The sequence below is a fragment of the Muscardinus avellanarius genome (assembly GCF_963383645.1).
Source record: "Muscardinus avellanarius genome assembly, chromosome: X".
Classification (NCBI taxonomy): Eukaryota; Metazoa; Chordata; class Mammalia; order Rodentia; family Gliridae; genus Muscardinus; species Muscardinus avellanarius.
The window spans coordinates 130150796-130173238 of record NC_137792.1 but is presented as its reverse complement, the minus strand read 5'-3'; the positions used below and the strand labels follow the sequence as shown (position 1 = coordinate 130173238).

Sequence of the window (22443 nt, the reverse complement as noted above, 5' to 3'; positions counted from 1 at the left end):
TGTTACAGAGAAGCATGTTTCTCAACATGCATGTGGAGTTCTCCATGTGTGTGGAAAAGAGCAACATTGAACGTAAGAGAAGCTGCTGTAACCTAAATATGCTTCCTGCTTAGGCACACTCCTACGACGACTACCGCGAGGAAAGCCGAAAGGTGCTTCAACAGTTATGGTCAATGCTGAGCTTTCTTATTACATCCTACGTGAATGTTTCAGTATTCAAAATTACTGAGCTTAAAGTTTCAAAACCATCTCGACTTCCACTTTACAGTAAGCATGAATCACAAGCCTGTAATGCAAAACTGTAAAACTTAATTTTTGTTGTTTTCTTAAAAAAGGAGAAAGGGAAAGAAAGAGAAAGAAAGCTGACCAAGAGTGATCAGAATCCATTTTCCCATGTACCAAACGTACTGGATACACTAGCCATCCCTCCCACCTAGCCGCTCCCATAAATGCACCGCTCTTTTCCTGCCGTGGCTGCCCAGTGCCCCTCTAAGCTAGGCGAGGTTCGACTGATAGTCGCTGGAGTTCTCCTGCAGAACTTGGTCATAGCCGCTCATGCTGCTCTGACCGCCGTAACCCCCTCCATAGCCACCGCTCAGCTGCTGGCCGGCGGGGCCCCCGTAGCTAGACTGGTTGGATAGGCCCATCCCCCCCATCATCTGGCTGCCGTAAGCACCACCACTCGCCCCTGCTGTAGAATTCAGAAAGAGTTCTACGTAGCTGTGGTCATAAGCCCCGCCACTTGTTCCTGCAGTAGAATTCAAGAAGAGCTCCACATATCTGTGCTGCATGTTAGCTTTATCTTTTGCCATAGCTGCCACGGCATCTTCGTGAGTAGCAAATTCAACATCTGCCTCGCCAGTAACCCTGCCATCAGGTCCAATTTCAATGTGTACTCGCATGGGGTTCAGGGGGGAGAAAAAATTATAAATATCATTCTCGGTGGCTCTGTAAGGTAAGCCCCTCATGTGCACACAGTGCCCTGTGGTGCTCTGGAAACTGGACCCCCCATCTCCGTATCTATGATCAGACATGCCTGAGAAACAGTAATTGAGGTCTCTTCCAAATCTCTCGGCCCCAAAGCCATAGCCGTCATTATAGCCACCGTAGTCGTCATAGCCTCCGTACCCGCCACCGTAGGCACCCCGCCTCATCCTTTCAAACCCAGCTCCTCTGCCGATGCTGTTATAGCCTCTGCCGGCTCCCGGCCGGTCGTAAGGACCTGGCCGCTGCATGGCCATGAGCTTTCGAGGGGGGTCGTAGTGGGTTCGCACTTCAGCCCTGCTACTCTTGAAGATTTCAATGTACCTGTGCCCTATCCTCTCCTTGTGTTTCTTTAAGGCCTTTTCCGCTATCTCCTGCGAAGCAAACTGCACAAAGGCCTCCCCTGTGCTCCGCCCCTGGAAGTCCACCGGCAGTGTCATCCCATTTGGCACAATTTCCAACCCTGAAAAGAACTGAACAATCTCTTCCTTGCTACAGCCAAATGGGAGTCCTCTAAGCCGGACGAAGCCATCGTTGGCGGTGTCAGGACTATTCGGACCTGTATGCTTCAACACCCAATCCATCTCGACACTGTTGGACTTGAAGACTTCGACGTATCGGTGGCCCATGGTTTCTCTGTCCTTCTTCAGAGCCAATTTCACTTCATCTTCAGATTCAAGTTCCACAAACGCTTCACCGCTTGGTCTGCCTTCTCTGGTGTAGATGAAACGAATACCTGACGTGCCGTTTTGGATTTTGCAATCGGAGAAGAAGCGCATCACTTCGTCGGCTGAGCAGGACCAGGGCAGGCCCCTGACCTTCACCACGAACCCCTCCCTGCCTTCCGTGCTCAGCATCATGTTGACTGCTGGGACTCTTGGTGGCAAGCTTGGCTCAATGGAATTTTGATGTAACTAAAGAAAAGAAAATAGAAGGCTATTGTCATGAAAAAATGTTCACAACACAGGAAGAGAAAAAACAAACGATTAATATAAAGCTCAATGACAATGGTAACTTTTTAAAGACATTCTGATAAACAAAAATGCTGCACCAAATTTTTATTTTTTATTTTTTTGTGGTAATGGGTGGTGAAACCCGGGGACTTTCTACCACTAGGCTATACCCTCAGCCCTATTTTGTAATTATTTGGAAACAGGGTCTCGTTAAGTTGCTGAGAGCCTCACTAAGTAGCTGAGGCTGGCTTCGAACCTGTGCGATCCTCCTGTCTCAGCCTCCCAAGCGCAGGGATTATAAGCGTGCGCCACCATGCCTGGCTCTGCACCAAATTGTTAATTCAGGCATTCAGCAATTATTTATTCAATATTATGTGTCAAGTACCATTAATGGTGATCATTTCTGAGCAGTAGGATTACAGGAGCTTTCTGTTTCAGGTCCTCTCTCCTCAGACATTTCTGTGTGTTTTTGCTGTACTGACTATGTATAAACATCATAGAAAATAAAAAGACTGAAATATGGCCTTATCTGATTACAGTAAGATTAAACAGAACTCAAAGACAAGCTGGGAATGGTGGTGCACACCTGTGATCTCAGTACTTGGGAGGTAGAGACAGGAGGATCATAGGTTCAAGACCAGCCTCATCAACTTGACGAGACTCTCAGCAACTTACCAAGACCCTGTTTCAAAACAAAAAATAAATAAAAACGGCTGGGGGTGTAGCTCAGAGGTAGAACACCCCTGGGTATTCAATCCCTAGTACCACAAAACAAACAAACAAAAATTAATGCAAGCAAAGATATCAGGAAAAGGTTAAAACTTAAGAGATAAGTGGAAAAAAGAAATGGCTAGGAATTTACATAAGCAAACGTTTTGGGGGCCAAGTCCAGTACTTGGCTCTGGCACACCAGAATCAGTAAGCCCAGGAAGGCCTTCTGTTTCTTTGGGAGTACTGTATGTCTTCACCACAGGTATAAACGCTATCACGGAACCCTCCGCAGGGCATAAGGACACTGCAAAGGAAGGATTAGTTGGTCAGTTCTTTCAGTTGGAGGCAGAATGGTGAAATGAAACAGACGAATTCATTCAGGGATCCGAAGCCAATTTTTTAAGATTCGAATACAATATAAAATGGTAGGGGCAAAGCAAAAGAATAAGACTGGCAAGGTGGAGACCACATCCCCAAGGCCCTGTTTCACATACAAAAGCGGAGGGCCTTTTACGGGTTCTAAACAGGGGAATGACGTCATCATAACCCTTTCAGACGGTCACCCAGGCAACAGTGTGGCGCTCGCACAGGAGGGGGTCTAGGTGAAACCAGGGAGATTAGTTAGAATGGTCTCTTAGAAACACTTAAGGGATTCACTAAGGCAAGAGCAGCAAAAAGGGGAGGAAAATGTGACGTACATGTATCAAAAGAGTGGAATCTCTAGGATTTGATAACAGATTAAATCTAAGGGGAACACAGGTATACGAGAGGGTTCTGGGAAATGTTCAAACTCTATCAATCATCAACAATGCAAGTTAAAAACCAGAATTAATCACCATTTTTCACCCATCAAGATAGTTAAAATTAAGCAAAGACAATAAATCGATGCTATTTGGGTTTCACAAACTAGTACACTACTACAAGAGTGAGAACAGAACATTCTGGAAAAAATGTTGGTAGTATTGAATCACGCCTTTCTCAGTAAATCCCCTTCAGGAGATGATCTGAAATTCAGATCAAGATTTATAGAACTATATATTCTTTGAAAGGTATTGAATTTAAGAATGGATTACATAGTTAATAAATGTTCTGGAAATGTTTAACATGAGAAATAGCTAATGTTTTAATCCTAAATGACCCAAGATTACAGCTACTTTATAATCTCAACTATGCAAAAAATAAATGTTCACATACTCTTTGACCCTGTTAGAATTCCTTCCAGGAATCTAGTAAACAGAAATACTTACAAACGTTTGCTGTAGCACTGTAATGGCAGAAAACGAGAAACCCAAATACCCACCTATAAGAGAAGGCTTGAATGAATTATGCTTTATCTTAGACTGGAATGCTACGAAACCACGTAATAAGAGAGATCTGCCCTGACCTAGAAAGATTTCCAAAATACATTACATGAAAAAATGTAAAAGGATCCTACTTTTATTAAAATATAAGCATGTACATCAATGTGTAAAAGAACACCTGGAAGTATATAATACAAACCTGCATTGGAGAAAGGAGCAACCAGAAGGTAGGAAAACAAAGTAGAACTTGTACTTTTTATCTTAGAAAGTCTCATCATTTTAATCCCACTTTATTGAATGAAATAAAAACAAGTATTTTAGCAGGGTGTGGTGGCACCTGCCTGAAATCCCAGTACTTGGGAGGCGAGATAGGAGGGTCACAGGTTCAAGGCCAGTCTCGGCAACTTGGCCAGATCCTGTTTCAGGGGGAAAAAAAAAAAGCGCTGGGGGTTTGGCTCTGCGGTAGGATGCCCCTGGGTTCAATTCCCACTATTGCAATAAATCGATTAATTACTTCATAACGATATTAGAAAAACATATGCACGGCGAGGATGCGAAATGTTAGTAGTGGTTCCTCTAAATAGAGCTGGCTTCATGGCTTTGGCCACGCTCTTAAGAATTTTTACAAGTGTTTGTGCAATCTTAATTTTCCACAGAAAGAATAATTACTTTTACTTCAACAGAAAGGTAACAGAAGGCAAATTAAAATGTTGGGGCAAAAGAAAGAGGGGGGAGGAGGGAGGGCCGGGGAAGAAAACAGTCCTAAGTGCCAGCACATCACGGCGAGGGTTGAACGCAAACCCTGCCCGGCTGTCTGCGGCGCCCAGGACTCGGGAGCGGCCAGTCCCGGCGAAGCCCCTCGGGCCCAGACCGCGGCCGCGGCCTCCGCACGGCGGGAAGGCCTCGGCGGCCCCGGCGCCTTTGTGCGCGCAGCGCGCCTCGATACCCGGCGCGCGCACGCTCGGCCCTGCGGCGGCCCGGCTTCCGTCGGCGGGCCGACGGCTTCCGTCCCGAGGAGTCGGGGCGCGCCGCGCTTCCCGGGGCCGGACCCCACACCGCGCGCCCGCGCCCCCGCGCCCGGGCCGCGCGGCATCTCCCGCCGGGCGGAGCCTAGCCCGCCGCGCCCGCTCGGGCCGGCCGCGCAGCCCTGCCCGCCGCGCCCGGGGCCCTGCCCCGCGGCCCGCGGCTCCGGACGCCCCCCTCGCGGCCCCGACGGCCGCAGGCGCGGACGCACACAGTCGCGGACGGCCACCATTTCCCCGGCCGGGGGCGCGGCGAGGGCGCCGGGCGCGAGGGCGGCGGCGGCGGCGGGCCCGCGGCCTCCCCGGCCACCCCGGCCCGCGGCCCGCACACCGACCTCAGCGACGGCGGCCGCGGCGGCTCCTGCTTCCCTCCAACGGCCACAGCGAGACGGAGACGACGACCAGAACTACTTCTGCTCACGTCAGCGGCGGGTCACGTGAGCGCCTACGTCATGTGAGATCGCGGCCACGTGAGCCACGCTCCGCTCGCCTCGGGATCGCGGAGTGCCGCACTTCCTTCTGGTCTGGGAAAGGGGCGGGCCGGTTTCCAGGAACGGGGCTGGGATTGGCTGGCCCCGCGACTTACGTGGCCGATCATTGGCCCGCCGGCGGAGATAACCGTCCGGTTGCCGGAGAAACAGCGACGTCACTCTCCACGGCCCACGGTGATTGGTCCGCCGCTGAGGTTCGACTTCAAAGCCCCGGTTACTGGCAGCAACCAGTTCTGTGGAGTCCAGGGGCCATGAAGCTGCGGAGCGGAGGTCGGCGTCTCGGCTGTGTCTTTGCCCGTCGCTGCCTGGCCCTGGTGCTCTGTGGCATCCTCGGGGCCGAGGCACTGGACAATGGCTTGGCGCGGACGCCGACCATGGGCTGGCTGCACTGGGAGCGATTTATGTGCAATGTGGATTGCCAGGAAGAGCCCGATTCCTGCATCAGGTATCAGATGACTCGGTGGCCAGTTCCCCTCTCCCTTCTGCGTGTTTACTTCTGGAGGCGTGTGGGGGAACTGTCTCCGCGGGATCTGCGGAAGAGTCCCCCGCCACAGCTTGCTCGGCAGAGTGGCCCGCGGCGGAGCTCGCCCTGAACTTTCTCCGCCCTAGAGTGTCCCCTTCCTGGGTGACAGTCTAGCCGGCGACACCCCCTGCGCCCCGTAAGCCGGCTGGGGACGTTCACATTTACGCTCCGGTTTCCTTCAGAGAGGTCTGAAGGAAAGGTGAGCTCCGGCTCTACCTGCTGGGAGTTACCGCGACACGGCTGGAGTAGGCAGGACACGGGGTTGAGATCCGTGCCAGTTCGTCTCCTCGTTGGGTCCCGGGTAGCTTGGCTGTAACTGGAGGGTGTAAGAGAGACTGATGCGGTTTCTGAGATCTCCCGCACCCCTTCCCCTCGAGTGTGGTATCACGCTAGAAGGCTAATCTGGAGGAAACTGCACATCGGAGGGGAGAGTTGAGGCTAGGTTTTAGACAAGTGTTGAGCCTGTCTGATCCTCGCCATTCTTGCCCGTAAATTGGGGCGACATCTGTTTACCTCCGGAAGTTGACTCAGAAGAGCTATAAAATAGTTCCCATCGCACAGAGGTGACACTTCAGGGAGATAACCTATTTATTTATTTATTTATTTATTATTTATTATTATTATTAATTTTTTTTTGGTGGTACTGGGGTTCCTGGAAGCCCTTCTACCTCCGGGCTACACTCCCAGACCTATTTTTACATTTTCATTTGGAAACAGGGTCTCCTAAGCCAGCGCGAGAGGCTGGCTTCGAACCTGCGCGATCCTCCTGTCTCTGCCTCCCAAGCGCGGGGATGACAAGCGTTTGCCACCATGCCGGTTTAACTCCATTTAAGACACCTACCACAGCCGGGTGTAGTAGTGCACACCTCTAATCCCAGTATTTGAGAGACAGAGACAGGAGGATTGAAGGTTCAAGACCAGCCTCAGCAACTTAGCAAGACCCTGTTGCAAAATAAAAAATAGAAAAAGGTTGAGGGTAAAGCTGGCAGGTAGGAATCTTCTGGATGCAATCTCCAGTACCAAAAATAAATAGATAAATAAGTACCTAGCACAGCACCTGATCCCTCAATTAGGCAATTAAAACACATGTTCTTATCTTGTCATCCAGGGAAAAAGGAATGTGAAATCTGCCAACTTTTGTGCAATTTTCTGGAGAAGGGACCTTTCTTTATCTTTCTTCAAATTCTCATAGGGATCTGTGATCTAAAAAAGGTTAAGAAAGCCGGGCGTGGTGGCACACACTTGTCATCCCAGCACTTGGGAGGCGGAGACAGGACGATCTCAATTCAAGGCCAGCCTCAGCCATTTAGTGCGGCCCTCCGCAACTCAGTGAGACCCTGTTTCAAAATAAAGAATAAAAAATAGGGCTGACGGTGTAGCTCGGAGGTAGAATGCCCCTGGGTTCCATCCCCAGTACCGCAAAATAAGTAAATGAGTAAGCAGATAAATAAATAAGAAAGGTTAAGAATAACTAATAGATGCTTTTGAAAACATAACAAGGAGGTGGCCATGGCAGCACACGCCTGTAATCCCAGTACTTGGGAGGCTGAGACAGGAGAATCTCGGGTTTGATGACAGCTTCAGTAAGTAGTGAGACGCTCCTCAGCCTAGCAAGACCCAGTTTCAGAATAAAATTAAAGGGCTGGGGTAGAGTTTGGAGGTATAATGGCCCTGAGTTCAATCCTAGCACCAAAATAATAGTAACACCAGCAACAGTAATAACAATGTCACCAATGGTGCAGAGCCCCTTTCAAGGCAGTAATCACAGTACATCTCTGTGTCTCTCACATATTATTCCTATGAATGTATTTACAGATAAAGTCAGGATTTGGTCAGACATCAAAAAAAAATGGCCTTCTAAATTTCAGGCTAAATCTGTTTTAACCACAATATAAAGTATATGGCAGTTGCCCATCATGGATTTCTTTTTTGTCTTGTCCATGTGTGTGTGTGTGTGTGTGTGTGTGTGTGTGTGTTGTCATGGGGATAGAGCCCAGGGGCCTCTACCTCGGGGCTACACTCCCCAGACCTATTTTTTATTTTATTTGGAAACAGGGTCTCACTAAGTTGCTGAGGCTGGATTCGAACCTGTGCGATCCTCCTGTCTCAGCCTCCTAAATTCTGGGATTACAAGTGTACAACACCATGCCCGGCTTGTCTTGTCCATTTATTTATTTATCGGGTCTGGGGATGGAACCTAGGGGCATTCTGCCTCCGAGCTACACCATCAGCCCTACTTAATATTCTTTATTTTGAAACAGGATTTCACTGAGTTGTAAAGGGCCTCACCAAGTAGCTGAGGCTGGCCTCAAACTGTAATCCTCCTGTCTCAGCCTCCTGAATGCTGAGATTACAAGCATGCGCCGCTACACCTGGCTTGTCCTTTAAAAAAAAAAAAAAAGATGATGATTGTCTTATTTTTGTCTCTGGTTATAAAAGTATTATATGATCATTGCAAAAAATGTAGATGATAAAAAGTACAGTGAAAATTTAAATTTCCCCCATTTCACAACCCGGAAACAATCGTAGTTAAAAATAATGCATTTGCTATTGTTTTTTAGGTAAATGAAAGCATAGAATTCCCTTTTTTCTTCGTGTTTTAAGTATGTTTACGTCATGGGTTGCTCGTTCATGATGACTCTGGGCCTGCGTAGGTCCAAATCTCCATCATTACTTAGCCATGTGATGTGCAGAGTGCATACATTTAGAGCTGCCTAACTTAGAATAAGGACCTTGTAACTGCAAATTGTATCAGCCCCATAATTTACTTACGCAACCCCTCATGATAGCGACTTGAGTTCTTCAGGATTTGAACATCATTGGATTCTTATCTGATTCAGCTCTTAAAACACTAATTATTGGATCCAAAACTCTGCCTAACTCTCCTTTTCAAAGACTGTACGAATGGCCATTCCCAAGATAGTGTGTAAGAATGCCTTACCCCTGGCCAGCGCCGCAGTTTTGTCATTCTTTTGAAACTGCCGTTTGGAAGGTGTTATTCTTTTTATTCCTTTTTTCTTTGGCTGGAGCCCCGGGCACTCACACGTGCTAGGCAGAGCCATGCGCCTCCAGCCTCTATTATTTACATTTCTTCGATTTTACACGTCCAGCCAGCTCTGAGCACAGTTTTCTTTCGCTCCCGAGTCCTCTGCAGGGAGAACGCCTGCGCACTTGCGCTTGTTGCTTTGCTTTGGCCTGTCTGGGAACACAGGCGCTGGCTCCGTATTGCTTTTGATATTTATGTAATCGGGGACAATTCTCTCCTTTGTGATTTCTGACTTTGGGGTCTATAAACCAAGCTACCATGAATGAGAGTAAGACAAGAGCAAAGATATTTTTATCTGGGTGCAGAGATTTATAAATCAGTAAAACGGGCTCAAACAGAACCAGCACTGGGCCGAGGGAAGATGAGCTTGGGCTTTTACAAGAAGTACACTGTGCAACTTAGTATTTTTAGAAGAGATAAAAGTCCCTTGGTAGCAGGTGTGCTGTCTTATAATCCAAGTACTTGGGGGGCTGAGACTGGAGGATGGCAGGTTCTGGACCAGATTCAGCAACATAGTGGGACCTTGTTTAAAAAACCAGAGTAAAAACCAGGTATAGTTGCGCATGCTTGTAATCCCAGTACTTGGGAGGCTGAGACAGGAGGATCACAGGTTTGGATCCCTTCTCAGCTACTTAGTGACGCCCACTGCAACTTAGTGAGAGCCTGTCTCAAAATAAAAAATAAAACAGAGCTGGGGCTGTAGCTTGGAGGTAAAATTCCCCGAGGGTTCAATCCCCAGTACCACACACACACACACACACACACACACACACACACACAAAGAAAAAATACAAAGGGCTTAAGATGTAGCTCAGAGTTAAAATGTCCCGGGATTCAATCCCCAGCAACACACACACACACACACACACACACACACACACACACACGTATTCTTTCTCCACTTTCTCCTGAATTCTATTAATATAATGCTAAACTATACTAGCCTTTATCTCTTATAAAATGTATACATGTTTAATCTTTTAGGTAAACTTTTTTTTTGTTTGGAACTGGGATAGAACTCAGGGGCTTTCTACCTCTGGGCTATACTCCCAGACCTCTCTTATACTTTATTTGGAAACAGGGTCTCACTAAGTTGTGGAGAGCCTCACTAAGTAGCTGAGGCTGGCTTCGAACCTGCACGATCCTCCTGTCTCAGCCTCCCAAGTGCTGGGATTACAAGTGTGCACCACCACACCTGGCTAGATAAACTTTTTTAATTTTTGCCAAGTTCCTTAAAACGTCCTTTTGGGATGTGTTCCTTTTTTGCGATACTGGGGATGGAACCCAGGGGCATTCTACCTCTGAGCAACATCCCAGCCCTATTTTTTAATTCTTTTATTTTTTGAAACAAGGTCTCACTGAGTTGCAAAGGGCCTCACTAAGTAGCTGAGGTTGTCCTCGAACCGCGATCCTCCCCCGTCTCAGCCTCCCAAATGCTGGGATTACAAGCATGCACCACCACGCCCGGCCTCTGTTCTGGTTTTTTTTAACTGTAAAAATGATTATAGGGAAAATTAGATTTTTGAAAATACTGAGTTTTCGGCCAGGCATGGTGGTGCACACCTGTAATCCCAGTATTTGGGAGGCTGAGACAGAAGGATCTCCAGTTCCAGGATAGCTTCAGCAACTTAGTGAGACTCTCGGCAATCTAGCAAGACCCTGTTTCAAAATAAAAATAAAATAGGGCTGGGAGTGTAACTCAGAAAGAGAATGCCCCTGGGTTCAATCCCCAGTAGCAAAAAGAAAACATTGAGTTTTCTTATCCAATAGCAAGATGTTTTTCCATTTATTCAAATTATTCAGGCATATAATAATTTTACACATGGACCCTGCATATATTTCTCTCTGGGTTAGTTGATTTGTGTGTGTGTGTGTGTGTGTGTGTGTGTGTGTGTGTGTGTGTTACCAGGAATGGACCCCAGGGGCATTCAACCTCCGAGCTACACCCCCAGCCCTATTTCTTATTCTTTATTTTGAAACAGGGTCTCACTAAGTAGCAGAGACTGTCCTCGAACAGCGATCCTCCCGTCTCAGACTCCCAAGTACTAGGATTTCAGTCAGCCTCCACCACGCCTGGCGTCTTACTCTTCTTCTGGAGTTTTGTTTGGTTTCTGCAGTGCCAGGGATGCAACCAGGGCTTTGCCCACAGAGAAGAGCGAGAGAGTGGTAGAGCACTTCTGCTCGGCTGCCGCCCTGCCCCTCGTTTGCAATTTCTGGGATAGCACTGAGGAGTTGTAGGGGGAGGAAAGAATTCCAAGAACAGTTCATTTTACCCTGTATTGATTGTGATTACTGCCCCCATTACTGGATTTTTTAAAAATGTGAAGTGGGGCTTCTTTTATTTTTATTTTTATTTTTTTGGTGGTACTGGGGATGGAACGCAGGGGCTTTCTACCTCTGGGATTACTGCCCCTTTTACTAGATTTTTTAAAAGAATGAAGGGTGGTGGCACATGCTTGTAATGCCAGCATTCGGGAGGCTGAGACAAGGAGGATCACAGTTCACGGACAGCCTCAGCTACTTAGTGAAGCTCTTTGCAATTCAGTGAAACCCTGTTTCAAAATAAAGAATAAAAAATAGGGCTGAGGGGGTTGCTCGGAGGTACAATGTCCCTGGGTTCCATCCCCAGCACCACACACACAAAAAAAGAATAAAAAATAGAGCTGGGGGTGTAGCTCAAAAGTAGAATGCCTGTAGGTTCTATCCCCAGTACTTCAAAAAATTTAAATTAAAAAAATATAAAAAGTGAAGCTGGGTGTGGTGGCACTTGCCTGGAATTCAGTGCTGGGTGGTGAGACAGAAGGATTGGTGCTTTGAGACCAGCCTCAGCAACTTAGTAAGACCTTCAGCAACTTAGCGAGCTCCTGCTTCAAACAAAAGGAACACAGAGACTCCAAAGGGCTGGGGGTGGAGCGCAAAGGTAGAAGGGCCCTAGGCTCAGTGCTCAGTACCCCCAAAGTTGTGAAATGCCAAGGCGCCCAACAACTAGGCCGCGCATCCATCTAATGAACTGTTGACGATGAGTGCGATTTCTCTTTCAGTGAGCAGCTCTTCATGCAAATGGCGGATGTCATGGTCTCCGATGGCTGGAAGGAGGCAGGTTATGAGTATGTCTGCATTGATGACTGCTGGATGGCCCCCCAGAGAGACTCATCAGGCCGCCTTCAGGCAGACCCTCAGCGCTTTCCCGGTGGGATCGAACGCCTCGCTAGTTATGTGAGTTTGTAGGTGAACTTGCTGGCCTCGGGGTTTCAGAAGCACGTATGCCAAGAAGCTTGTTGAGAAACCGTGTTCATGGCACTTAGGGAGCAGAATGGCTGCCATTTTCTGCAACCTGAATTGTGAGGGTTATCAGGTGGAATTTGCATTCCATCGGCATATATATATGTTTTGCGATAGCTCCTGAGGCCATCTTAGAGCTCTTCTTTGGCTGAAAACATGGAACTCTTTAGGAAGGAAAGGAACTCAGGTCTTATATGCCTGCATGTATGTCCACATAAGCTTTGGGTACTGTCATACTATAAACTAGAATTGTAGGAGACAGAAGGAAAATATCCTGAGATTGTTGGAAGAGAGAGAGCCCAGCAGCGCTCCAAGGTGGTGAAGGCGAGGCTTACTCAGCACTGTCGCAGCGAGAGCCAGGCTCCAGTGCAAACGCAGCAGAGGCCAGGGAGGAGTTAGAGCCAGCGAGCAGGTGAGTTCAGGAGACTGAAAACGACTAGGAGGAGGCTTCAAGGGTGAGGGGATGACTTAGCAGGATTCTTGCTCAAACTGGGTGTATGAAGACAGACACAGTTGAGGCAAGAGGAAGGCCCAGGAAAGCCCAACTAAAGCTTAAGCCAGCAGAGATTCTTTGTCAAGGTCAATCTGTCCCTGCCCTGGAGAAGTACCTTTCCGATTCCATCAGGAATCTTCGGATGGCAGGCAGCTGTCTTCCGATTCCGTGCCGAGCCTCGTGTGGACTGGGGCCTGTCTCCGCAGAACCGGCCTGGCAGTCAACTCGCGGGAAGCGGGGCAGTGCGGCGAAGCGCCTCCGCCTCCGCCTCCAGCGGGACTGATCCTCTCCACTTCCTCGCGTCCGCCTTTCTCTTTGACCTTCTCTTTTTTGCTCATTCCAGGTCCATAGCAAAGGACTGAAGCTCGGGATTTATGCAGATGTTGGAAATCAAACCTGCGCAGGTTTCCCTGGGAGTTTTGGATACTATGACATCGATGCCCAAACCTTTGCTGACTGGGGAGTAGATCTGCTAAAATTCGATGGTTGCCACTGTGACAGCATCAAGCATTTGGTAAAAGGTATGTTTCATTCGTGAGACTCAGCCGTGAGCAAAGGAAAGACCTTTGAGGACAAGGTAGCTGCGCATCCAGAAGACGAATCTTCAGGTTTCTGAGTCCCCGGGCGTAGTGCCAGAAGCAATTATTCTCCATTTCCAGAACTCCCACCTCTTCCGTTTTGGTTTGCTCATTCATTCATTCATGTGTGTGGAATCCATGCACGCTTAACCATGGCTAATACCGTGCGCGTTTAACTCAAAAGGGCTCTATAGCTAGTTAGTAATTATAACTCTTTATTGTGTTTGCAGTACTGGGGATTGAACCCACGGCATTCTACCTCTGAGCTACACCCCTAGCCCTATTTTTTATTCTTTTTTATTTGGAAACAGGTCTTACCGTGTTGCGGAGGGCCTAAGTAGCTGAGGCTGGCCTCGAACCTGTGTTCCTCCTGTCTCAGCCTCCCACGTACTGGGATTACAAGCCACCAGGCCCGGCTTTACTGCGTACAATTTAAATACAGAGCAACCATCTGTCCCTGCCCCGGCTTAACCCATTATGTGCAGGTGCTCTAGATCTAGGACATCTATAGTCTGTGCTCCCTTACTCTGCCCTCTAGAGGATGGCAGTAAGTAATGGGTTAAACTATAAATAGGGACCTTCCGGGAAGCCTCCTAAAATATCCAGCTTCAACTGGTAGTTCCTTTGTTCCCCTTATCTTACCCATTGTTTTCTCGTGTACAGGTTATAAGTACATGTCCTTGGCACTGAACAGGACCGGCAGAAGCATTGTGTACTCCTGTGAGTGGCCCCTCTATACGTGGCCCTTTCATAAGGTGAGCTGGTGAGCCCAGAACCAGCGTTCAGAACTTGAGAAGGAAGGAGACAGAGGCTCCTTCAAAGCCCAGCCACTTCACCCACCCCTGCTGCTGCAGTGGTCGGCTGAGACGCCACCACCCAGGAAGTCATCTCTGATTCTCCCTTTCTGTCACCTCCCGTGTCCTGTCCATCAGCACTCCTCCCAGCACCGTCTCCAAATTATTCAGTCCATCTGCTCCCTTTCTGTCTCCCCCGCTTCCACCTGGTCTCCCAAGCCACTCTCATCTCTTACCCAGACTGCTCTGACAGTGGATCTACTTCCACTCTCTCCCCAACCCCATCCATTTCCCCAGAAGCATTAGAGTTAAAATAACATAGCACTTCCCGCCTTAAAAACATTAACTGGCTTTCCATTACATTGCAGGATAATCGGACTCACTCATCTAGCCCTTGCCTGCTTCTCTGACCTCCAGCAGTCTCTCCCACCACGTGATACTTCTTCTGGCCCGTAAACACTGCTAATGCCTTCTTTTCTTGGTACTGGGGATTGAACCCAAGGGCATTTTACCACCAAGCTACACCCAGTACTTCTTAAACTTCTTATTCTATATTTTGAAACAGGATCTCCCCAGGTTGCTAAGGCTGTCCTTGAACATGCAGTCCTCAATATTGAAGGCCCAGACCAGGAACCTTCTTCCTTTTTTTTTTTTTTTTTTGGCGATACTGGGATTGGAACCCAGGGGCATTCTACCTCCGAGCTCCATCCCCAACCCTACCTTATTCTTTTGACACAGGGTCTCACTGAGTTGCAGAGGGCCTCACTAAGTACCTGAGGCTGTCTGCGAACCGCGCTCTTCCTGTCTCAACCTCCCGAGTGCTGGGATGACAAGCCTGCGCCACCACGCAGGCTCGGCTCCTTAATATTGAAGTCTCAAACCAGATGGCATGAACTCAGCCAGGTCTTCCTTAACCATCCATGCCCAGCTTAAAAGCCATTTTAATCTTATTAAAGTACTGCCTACTTGTGAAACAAACTTCTTAAACGAAATTCCCTTATAATCTTTAGACTTCCTCATGGCGATCTTTAATCTGTAAGTTAAAGCAGCAGCCGTAAGTGCTTCCTTTAACTTGGACTATTTTCATCTCACAAGGATATGAGAAAGTAAACAGACTATTCCTATCTCTTTTCACAGCCCAATTACACAAAAATCCGGCAGTACTGCAACCACTGGAGAAATTTTGCTGATGTTTATGATTCCTGGGAAAGTGTAAAGAGTATCTTGGACTGGACATCTTCTAACCAGGAGAAAATTATCAATGCTGCTGGCCCCGGGGGTTGGAACGACCCAGATATGGTAAGGACCTTGTTCAAGACTCTGCAGTAAGTCTGTTTCCTGTCTGGTGTTCAAGGTAAATGGAGGCAAAGTTCCTGGGAGGAGGCTTTCTGTAAGTCCTTAGAGCAGAGACCTGGGAAAGTGGCTCATGGGTCATCAAGGCACCTTTAAGAATGCCATCTTCTCTCATTTGCATTATTTCATCCTTCGTCCCAGTTAGTGATTGGCAACTTTGGCCTCAGCTGGGATCAGCAAGTAACTCAGATGGCTCTCTGGGCTATCATGGCGGCTCCTTTACTCATGTCTAATGACCTCCGACACATAAGCCTTCAAGCCAAAACTCTGCTTCAAGATAAAGATGTGATTGCCATCAACCAAGACCCCTTGGGCAAGCAGGGGTACTGCCTTAGAAAGGTATGGTCAGTAGTGCTTCAAGGGAGAAACTAAGCCAGGAATATGCTCTCCTTCCTTCAGCCACACATTTACTGGGAGGTATGTTTTGGATTTTGTTTTTTACTTTTGTGGTACTGGGGATGAAACCCAGGGGTATTCTACCTCTGAGCAACAGCCCCAGCCCTAGTTTTTATTTATTCTTAATTTTTTAATTTTTGGTGGTACTGGGGTTCCTGGAAGCCCTTCTACCTCCGGGCTACACTCCCAGACCTATTTTTACATTTTTATTTGGAAACAGGGTCTCCTAAGCCAGCGCATGGCTGGCTTCGAACCTGCACGATCCTCCTGTCTCTGCCTCCCAAGCGCGGGAATTACAAGCGTGCGCCACCACACCCGGCTAGTTTTTATTTTCAAACAGGATCTGAGTTGCAAAAGGCCTCATTAAGTAGCTGAGGCTGTCTACGAACCCGGATCCTCCGGTCTCCGCCTCCCAAATGCTGTGATTACAAGTGTGTGCCACCACACCTGGCCTGGGAGGTGTTTTAACATGGCTTTCTTTATACCCAAGTACCAAGTTTATCTTGGGCCTAAATCTGTTACATGAGGACATGACTGATTTTTTGAAAACTTTTATTTTTTCCTTGATTTCAATGCTGTAATCATTAGTAATAAGGCTTTTTGCCAGAACCATTAATCCCAAAGTAATGCTACAGGATTATTTTCATTTTTCCTATGAGTGCTTGAGAGTTCTAACAAGAAGATTGAATGGCAAACTAACAAGGCAGCATCTTTCTTTGGCTTTTCAGGAAGGAAACATTGAAGTGTGGCAGCGACCTCTCTCAAATTTAGCCTGGGCCGTAGCCGTGAGAAACCTGAAGGAAATCGGCGGGCCTCTTTCTTACACCATCGCCATCGCGTCCCTGGGCCAAGGGGTGGCCTGCAATCCTGGCTGCTTTGTCACCCAGCTCCTCCCAGAGAAAATGAAGCTTGGGTTCTACGGGTGGACTTCAAATATCAGAACCAGAGTAAATCCAACAGGCACCGTTTTGCTTCGGCTAGAACAGAGAATCTACACCACACCAGAAACTATTATACATATACTTTAAGACGTTTTGGGGGCCAGAGTGACTACCTCACTTCCTGCCTACCTTTTTTGCTCCATTTTCAAGCACCATTTCCTTGAATAAAATTTACCATCATTGAAACTTTTTCCTTTAGGTACTGGGGATTGAACCCAGGCATATTCTACCCCTAACCTACAGTCCCAATCCTATTTTATGCCAGCTTTTTCCCTCTTGGTACTGGGGATTGAACTCGGGGGCATCTAGCCCTATTTTATTTTGAAATGAGGTCTCACTAGATTGCTGAGTCTCACTACTTGCTGAGGCTGTCCTCAAACCTGCAATCCTCCCAAGTACTGGGACCACAGACATATACCACCACATTGGGCGCCTAGATTGTAATCTAGACCTAAAATACAGGTGGCTTACTTGTACCAAGGATTACTAAATACATTACGACTTAAGATACTAAGACCTCCCCACCAGGAGTACTGGGACATGGATAATTTCAAGGGAATGTCCAGACATTCTAATTTCCTACTTTCCCTACCAGCGGTTTGCCTGAGAACAATTCTTGTCAAGGCCTCCTCCCTCTCATAAGACACTTGTCCCATATGTGCAAAAAGAGGAAGTTCATACCTCATCCATCCCGACTGAATGCAACAGTACCACAACGCCCATCTCAGACACTGAAGTACTGAGACTGAGACTGGAGGCCTGCCAGGTTTGAGGCCAGCCTCAGAAATTTAATGAGACCTGCAGCTTCAAACCCCAGTACCAGGGGGGAAAAAAGTGAAAATGTCAGAAGCTCTATCAAAATGTTTGCAGAGGTATAAGTCTGAAGACAAGACACAAACACATTATTAGTTACTGCTATACAACAGGGTCAAAATTTCTTATTAAACGCCTTAAAGCCAGGTATGATAACACATGCTTGTAATCCCAGTATACTTGGACTGAGATGGGAGGATCACAAGTTCACAGCCAGCCTCAGCTTTTTAGTGAGGCCGTTTCAAAAAATAAAAAATAGGTATATAGCTCAGAGGTAGAATGCCCGAGCTCAATTCCAGGTAACACACACAGCCTACATATGTTTAACACAGTAAGCTCTGGCTACCAAGGATGTTCCATTCATCTAGTAGCCTAAAACATGTCTCTTAGATAAAATGATAACCAGTCATTTTTGCTTAATAGCAAACTGGATTCCACAATGTCCAAATGATTAAAGTGAGTCCGTTTCAAAAAAAAAAAAGCTGGGAGTGGTGGCACATGCTTGTAATCCCAGCATTTGGGAGACTGAGACAGGAGGATCCAGCTACTTATGCCCTTTGCAACTCAGTGAGACCCTATTTCAAAATGATAAATAGGGCTGGGGATGTGGCTTGGTAGAATGCCCCTGGGTTCCAGCCCCGGTACCTTAAAAAAAAATAAATAAATAGGTATAGCTCATAGGTAGAATGTCCCCGAGTTCAATTCCAGGTAGCACACACACACACCAGTATGTGTTGAACATAGTAAGTTTTGGCTCCTAAGGATGTTACTGACACTACCCCTAGTAGCCTGAAACAGGTCTACTTATGAAAAAGTCATTTTTTCTTAATAGCAAACTGGATTCCTTAATGTCCAAGTGACTTAGTTTTAAATTGGATGATCACACTTGCTTGATATGCGCTCAAGTCAATAAAAAAGCAGTACTCAGAACCATGAAATCCACATTTTCCAAGGGGAATTTTGTTAACGGCTCTAATTTATTCTCTTCCAAAAGACCAATCAAGTAAAGTGATCATAACAATAACTTGTCTTCTCAACAAAAGATAAAGCTTAGAACTGGATCACTTGGCCCTGTAACAGAAAAGAAAAAAATAATTTATATTTTGCAAAGAACTATCATCCAATCAAGAACATTTCTAAGATAACCATACTGTATTAAGGCAGGTTTACTTGTTTTTCCTTTCCTGCTTACAGTAAACCAACACCAAAACCTTACACTGAAATTGGAAACATTTTTAAAGCATCAGGTTGGTATTCATAAGATCAGGTTTCAGATCTTTGGTTAATTAAGGAGGATCAACCAGTAAAGACATTGTAAACATTCCCAATCAAAACACTTCTCATGCAATGGACCAAGTTACATTTGAGGACCCTAAATACATATAATGTAGCTACATAAAACAAATCTGGAGTCAGGCGTGGTGGTGCCTGCTTCTAATCCCAGTCCTTGGGAGGCCGAGGCAGGAGGATCACAGGTTCACCACCAGCCTAAGCTACTTAGTGAGGGCCCTCTGCAATTTAGTGAGACCCTGTTTCAAAATAAAGGATAAAACAATGGGGCTGGGAGTGTACAGCTCAGAGGTAGAACGCCCCTGGGCTCCAGCCCCAGTGCCACAAAAAAAAAAAAAAAAAAAGGGAGAGGAGAAATTGTACCTTTCTCTTCTTATCTCCTCCCAGTTCAAAATGCTTGCACCTCTTAATAGCCAGCATTCTCTTTGATCTGCAGTTGGGCTCAACACACTCAAGCCTCAACACAATCTTCTTCGTAGTTTTGGCCTGGAAAAAAAGGTCAAATTCTTAATGAATTATTGTGGGCAAACATTTTCTTCAAATGGTACTTGTCCCAATTTGTCTTTACACACAGAGAGAAAACCTAAAAATTAATGAACTTAAGAATGCAGCAATAGCAAAAAAATGTTATTTAACTGCCATGAGCCTTATAAGTTTCCAATCACGTCAAATTTCCTAGAGTTTAACAGGCTCTCAGCATGCCACCTTGAACTTGTAGCCTTTCAGCAAATCTGCAGCTCTCAAGTATTCCATCAAAAAGGAGTCAAACACAAGCTTTGTTATTATTAGATACGGTTATTATTCAGGGCCTATCAACCGATTCTCAGGCTACCTCTGGGACGTATAGGTACTTAATGCAATTGGGTTCAAGCCGCACCCCTCCACTAATACTCAACTTTTTCAGCCTGTCCCTTTAGCCGGAGTTCTGCACCTGGTGTGCATTTCTGAAAAGGCCCCAAACCTAGCCAGAATTCCTCCATGTTTTTTCTAAACAAGTTACATATAGTAAAAGGACACTGTTCACCACCCAAAGCTGAACAATGTATTGCACTCAAATGAAATCCCTTCTCGATCTTTTCTGGAGCCAAGCTAAATGAGGCCAGCACAGTGCTGGGAGACATGCATTAGCCCCGTTCCCAAGCACTGCGCCAACCCCTGTGGAAGGCAACCAGACCCCTTCGGGCAAAGACACTGCCCTGGGCCAGTATCGGGAAAACAAACGCATTACTCCAGAGGCCAGTGGAAGGCCTCGACGACTATCTAAGGAGTTCTAGGACTCTGTGAGGCCAAGTTCTTTCAATGTGAAGTGCGGAGGACGGAACTCCGGCTTCACCCACGCTAGAAGGGCGCTAAACTCAGCTCTAGTCCCAGCCCTAGATAAGGACTTTTACTGCAAGCCCGGGCCGAGCGTTCTCCCGTGACGGGAACAGGGGCAAAGCGAGGTTTACTGGAGCGCTTGCGCTTTAGTTCTTAGGGAAGCAGGGCACGGTCCTCGGTTTTTGCCTCTTCAGAAACAAGAAAAATGTAAACCGTCGGGTGGCGAGCACGGAGCCTCAGGTAGACCCCGCCCGCACCGCAGCCCAGGGCTCTACGAGGTGTGTGAACTCGAGGTGACGACGGCATGTCCTTACACGTCTCTTGGCGGTCACCACTAACCTTTTTCCGGAAAATCGGCTTCGTCTGCCCGCCGTAGCCACTCTGCTTCCGGTCATACCGCCGCTTTCCTGGGAACAAAGCCACGGGTTAGGGCGCACGCGGTGGCGAGCCACGGCGCCGCGCGAACGTGAGCGGCGAATTCCCAGGCCGGCCCGCGGTCCGCTTTCCCCGGCCGCGTGCCAAGCCGGCGAGGTGGGCGCCGCCTTACCCTGCGCGTACAGGGAGTCCTTGCCCTTCTTGTACTGGGTCACCTTGTGGGGCTGGTGTTTGCCACACTTCTTGCAGAATGTCCGGCGGGTTTTGGGGACGTTCACCTGGGGAGCAGCGTGCGGAGCGTCAGCGCTGTCAGGGCACGGGCGCGGCAACGTCCCCCAGCCGGGAGCCGCGGGAGCCCCCAACCCGGCGCCGGCCCCTCCGCGCGGCCCGAGGGCGGGGGCGCTGACGCCGCGCCCACGGCCGTCTACCTCCGTGCTGCCATCACTCCCAGCGGCCGCCCGCCCTCGGAGCCCCGGCGACAACGCGCCCCCGGCAGGTCGGGGCCACGCGGGGACCCGGCGCCCCCCGGGACGGCCGCGGCCACGCTGCGGCGGCGGATTACGCCGGATGGCAGCGAGCCCCAAGTCCTACCATGCTGGCGGCGGCGTCGGCGGCGCGGAAAGGAGCGGCCGGCCGGAAGCGGAAGCGGAAGCGGCAGCGGCCGGCGCGCTGGCTCACGGGAGGCGGCGAGCCCGCGAGCTCTCGCGAGACCCGGAGGCGCGGGCGGAAGCTTCGGGAAGCCGCGCCGCCCGCCCGTCCCCAGGCGCCCAACCCGGCGCTCGCACCGAGCGGCCGGCGGGGGCGCCTCTCGCGGTGGGCTCCCCGTCCGCCGGCACTGGGGTGCCAGCGCCGGGGAGGTTGGGAAGGAGCCCGCGGCCCGCCTCGTTTACCGCGCGGCCATCGGTCTGCCGAGCAAGTGTTCGTTGAACGCCCACCTTCGGGCCAGGCACTTGTCACACCTACGGGAAGGACACACTGATGGAGTATGGTCGCAAATATGAGCCAGGCGTGCTGGGCAGGCCTGTGAGCCGGTACTTAGATGGCTGGGACCGGAGGATGGCAGGTGGTAAGCCAGCCTCGGAGACGTAGTAAGACCCCGGTTCAGAAGCGAAAGGAGCCGGGACTGGCGGCCCCCGCTTGTAATTCCAGTGTTTGGGACACCGAGATAGGATGGCTGGTTCGAGGCCAGCCTCCGCAACTTTGTCAGACTGTTTCAGAATAAAGAATAAAATATAGGGCTGGAGGTAGAAAATAGCTCGGAGGTAGAATGCCCCTGAGTTCCCCAGTGCCAAAATAAACATAGAAAGAAAAATAAATGTGCAGTTATAGACCAAGCATTTTGAAGACAAAGAGCAATGATTCATATTAAAGCGGTACCTTCGCCAGATATCATCGCCTATAATCCCAGTACCTGGGGATCTGAAAGAAATTACCCCAGCGTGAGGTAATTTAGCCAAACCCTGTTTTTAAAACAATGCAGAGGATATAGCTCAGATTTGCTATGTCCCTGGGCTCAGTCCCTGCCGGAGCCAGCCAGCAAAAGTATGGTTCCAAAGAGAAGAGTGAGGATGAAAGAATTCAATTCTAAGAATTCAATTCAAAGAATTTAATTCAAACATGGGAGGATCGCCAGTCTACTGGGCCGATATCTCTACTGGCCAACCCCAGGTTTAGCTCTCTCGTCCTATTTATACAGCTCCAGGCCAATCAGTCCCTCGTGCCGTCACCACCTGTGCGCATAACAGTCAGGTCAATCAGTCCCTCGTGCCGTCACCACCCG

At 48.4% G+C, this 22443-nt stretch overlaps 3 protein-coding genes across 6 annotated transcripts; 1 reads left to right on the top strand and 2 right to left on the bottom strand.

Moving 5' to 3' along the window:
- Positions 1-494: 494 nt before the first annotated feature.
- Positions 495-1844, bottom strand: HNRNPH2 (heterogeneous nuclear ribonucleoprotein H2; the record flags this gene model as incomplete). Of its 4 annotated transcripts, none has more annotated exons than XM_080718794.1 (2): positions 495-1149; positions 1447-1844. In XM_080718794.1, 2 exons carry the CDS (start codon positions 1842-1844, stop codon positions 495-497), a joined length of 1053 nt encoding a protein of 350 aa, XP_080574920.1. The 4 variants fall into 4 exon arrangements, with proteins under 4 accessions (XP_080574920.1, XP_080574921.1, XP_080574919.1 ...); XM_080718795.1 differs by having other exon boundaries at positions 495-1036; positions 1448-1844; XM_080718793.1 differs by having other exon boundaries at positions 495-1591; positions 1721-1844.
- Positions 1845-5713: 3869 nt separating this feature from the next.
- GLA (galactosidase alpha) lies at positions 5714-16955 on the top strand (the record flags this gene model as incomplete). The annotated part of the gene is made up of 7 exons (XM_080719033.1): positions 5714-5907; positions 12073-12247; positions 13150-13327; positions 14048-14139; positions 15316-15477; positions 15673-15870; positions 16656-16955. 7 exons carry the CDS (start codon positions 5714-5716, stop codon positions 16953-16955), a joined length of 1299 nt encoding a protein of 432 aa, XP_080575159.1.
- Positions 16956-19225: 2270 nt separating this feature from the next.
- Positions 19226-21264, bottom strand: LOC308278775 (large ribosomal subunit protein eL42-like). The gene is made up of 4 exons (XM_080718791.1): positions 21255-21264; positions 20836-20941; positions 20628-20695; positions 19226-19457 (listed from the first exon to the last, which is right to left on the bottom strand). The coding sequence occupies exons 1-4, from the start codon at positions 21255-21257 to the stop codon at positions 19257-19259; spliced, it is 378 nt and encodes a 125-aa protein (XP_080574917.1). The 5' UTR covers positions 21258-21264; the 3' UTR covers positions 19226-19256.
- Positions 21265-22443: the final 1179 nt, after the last annotated feature.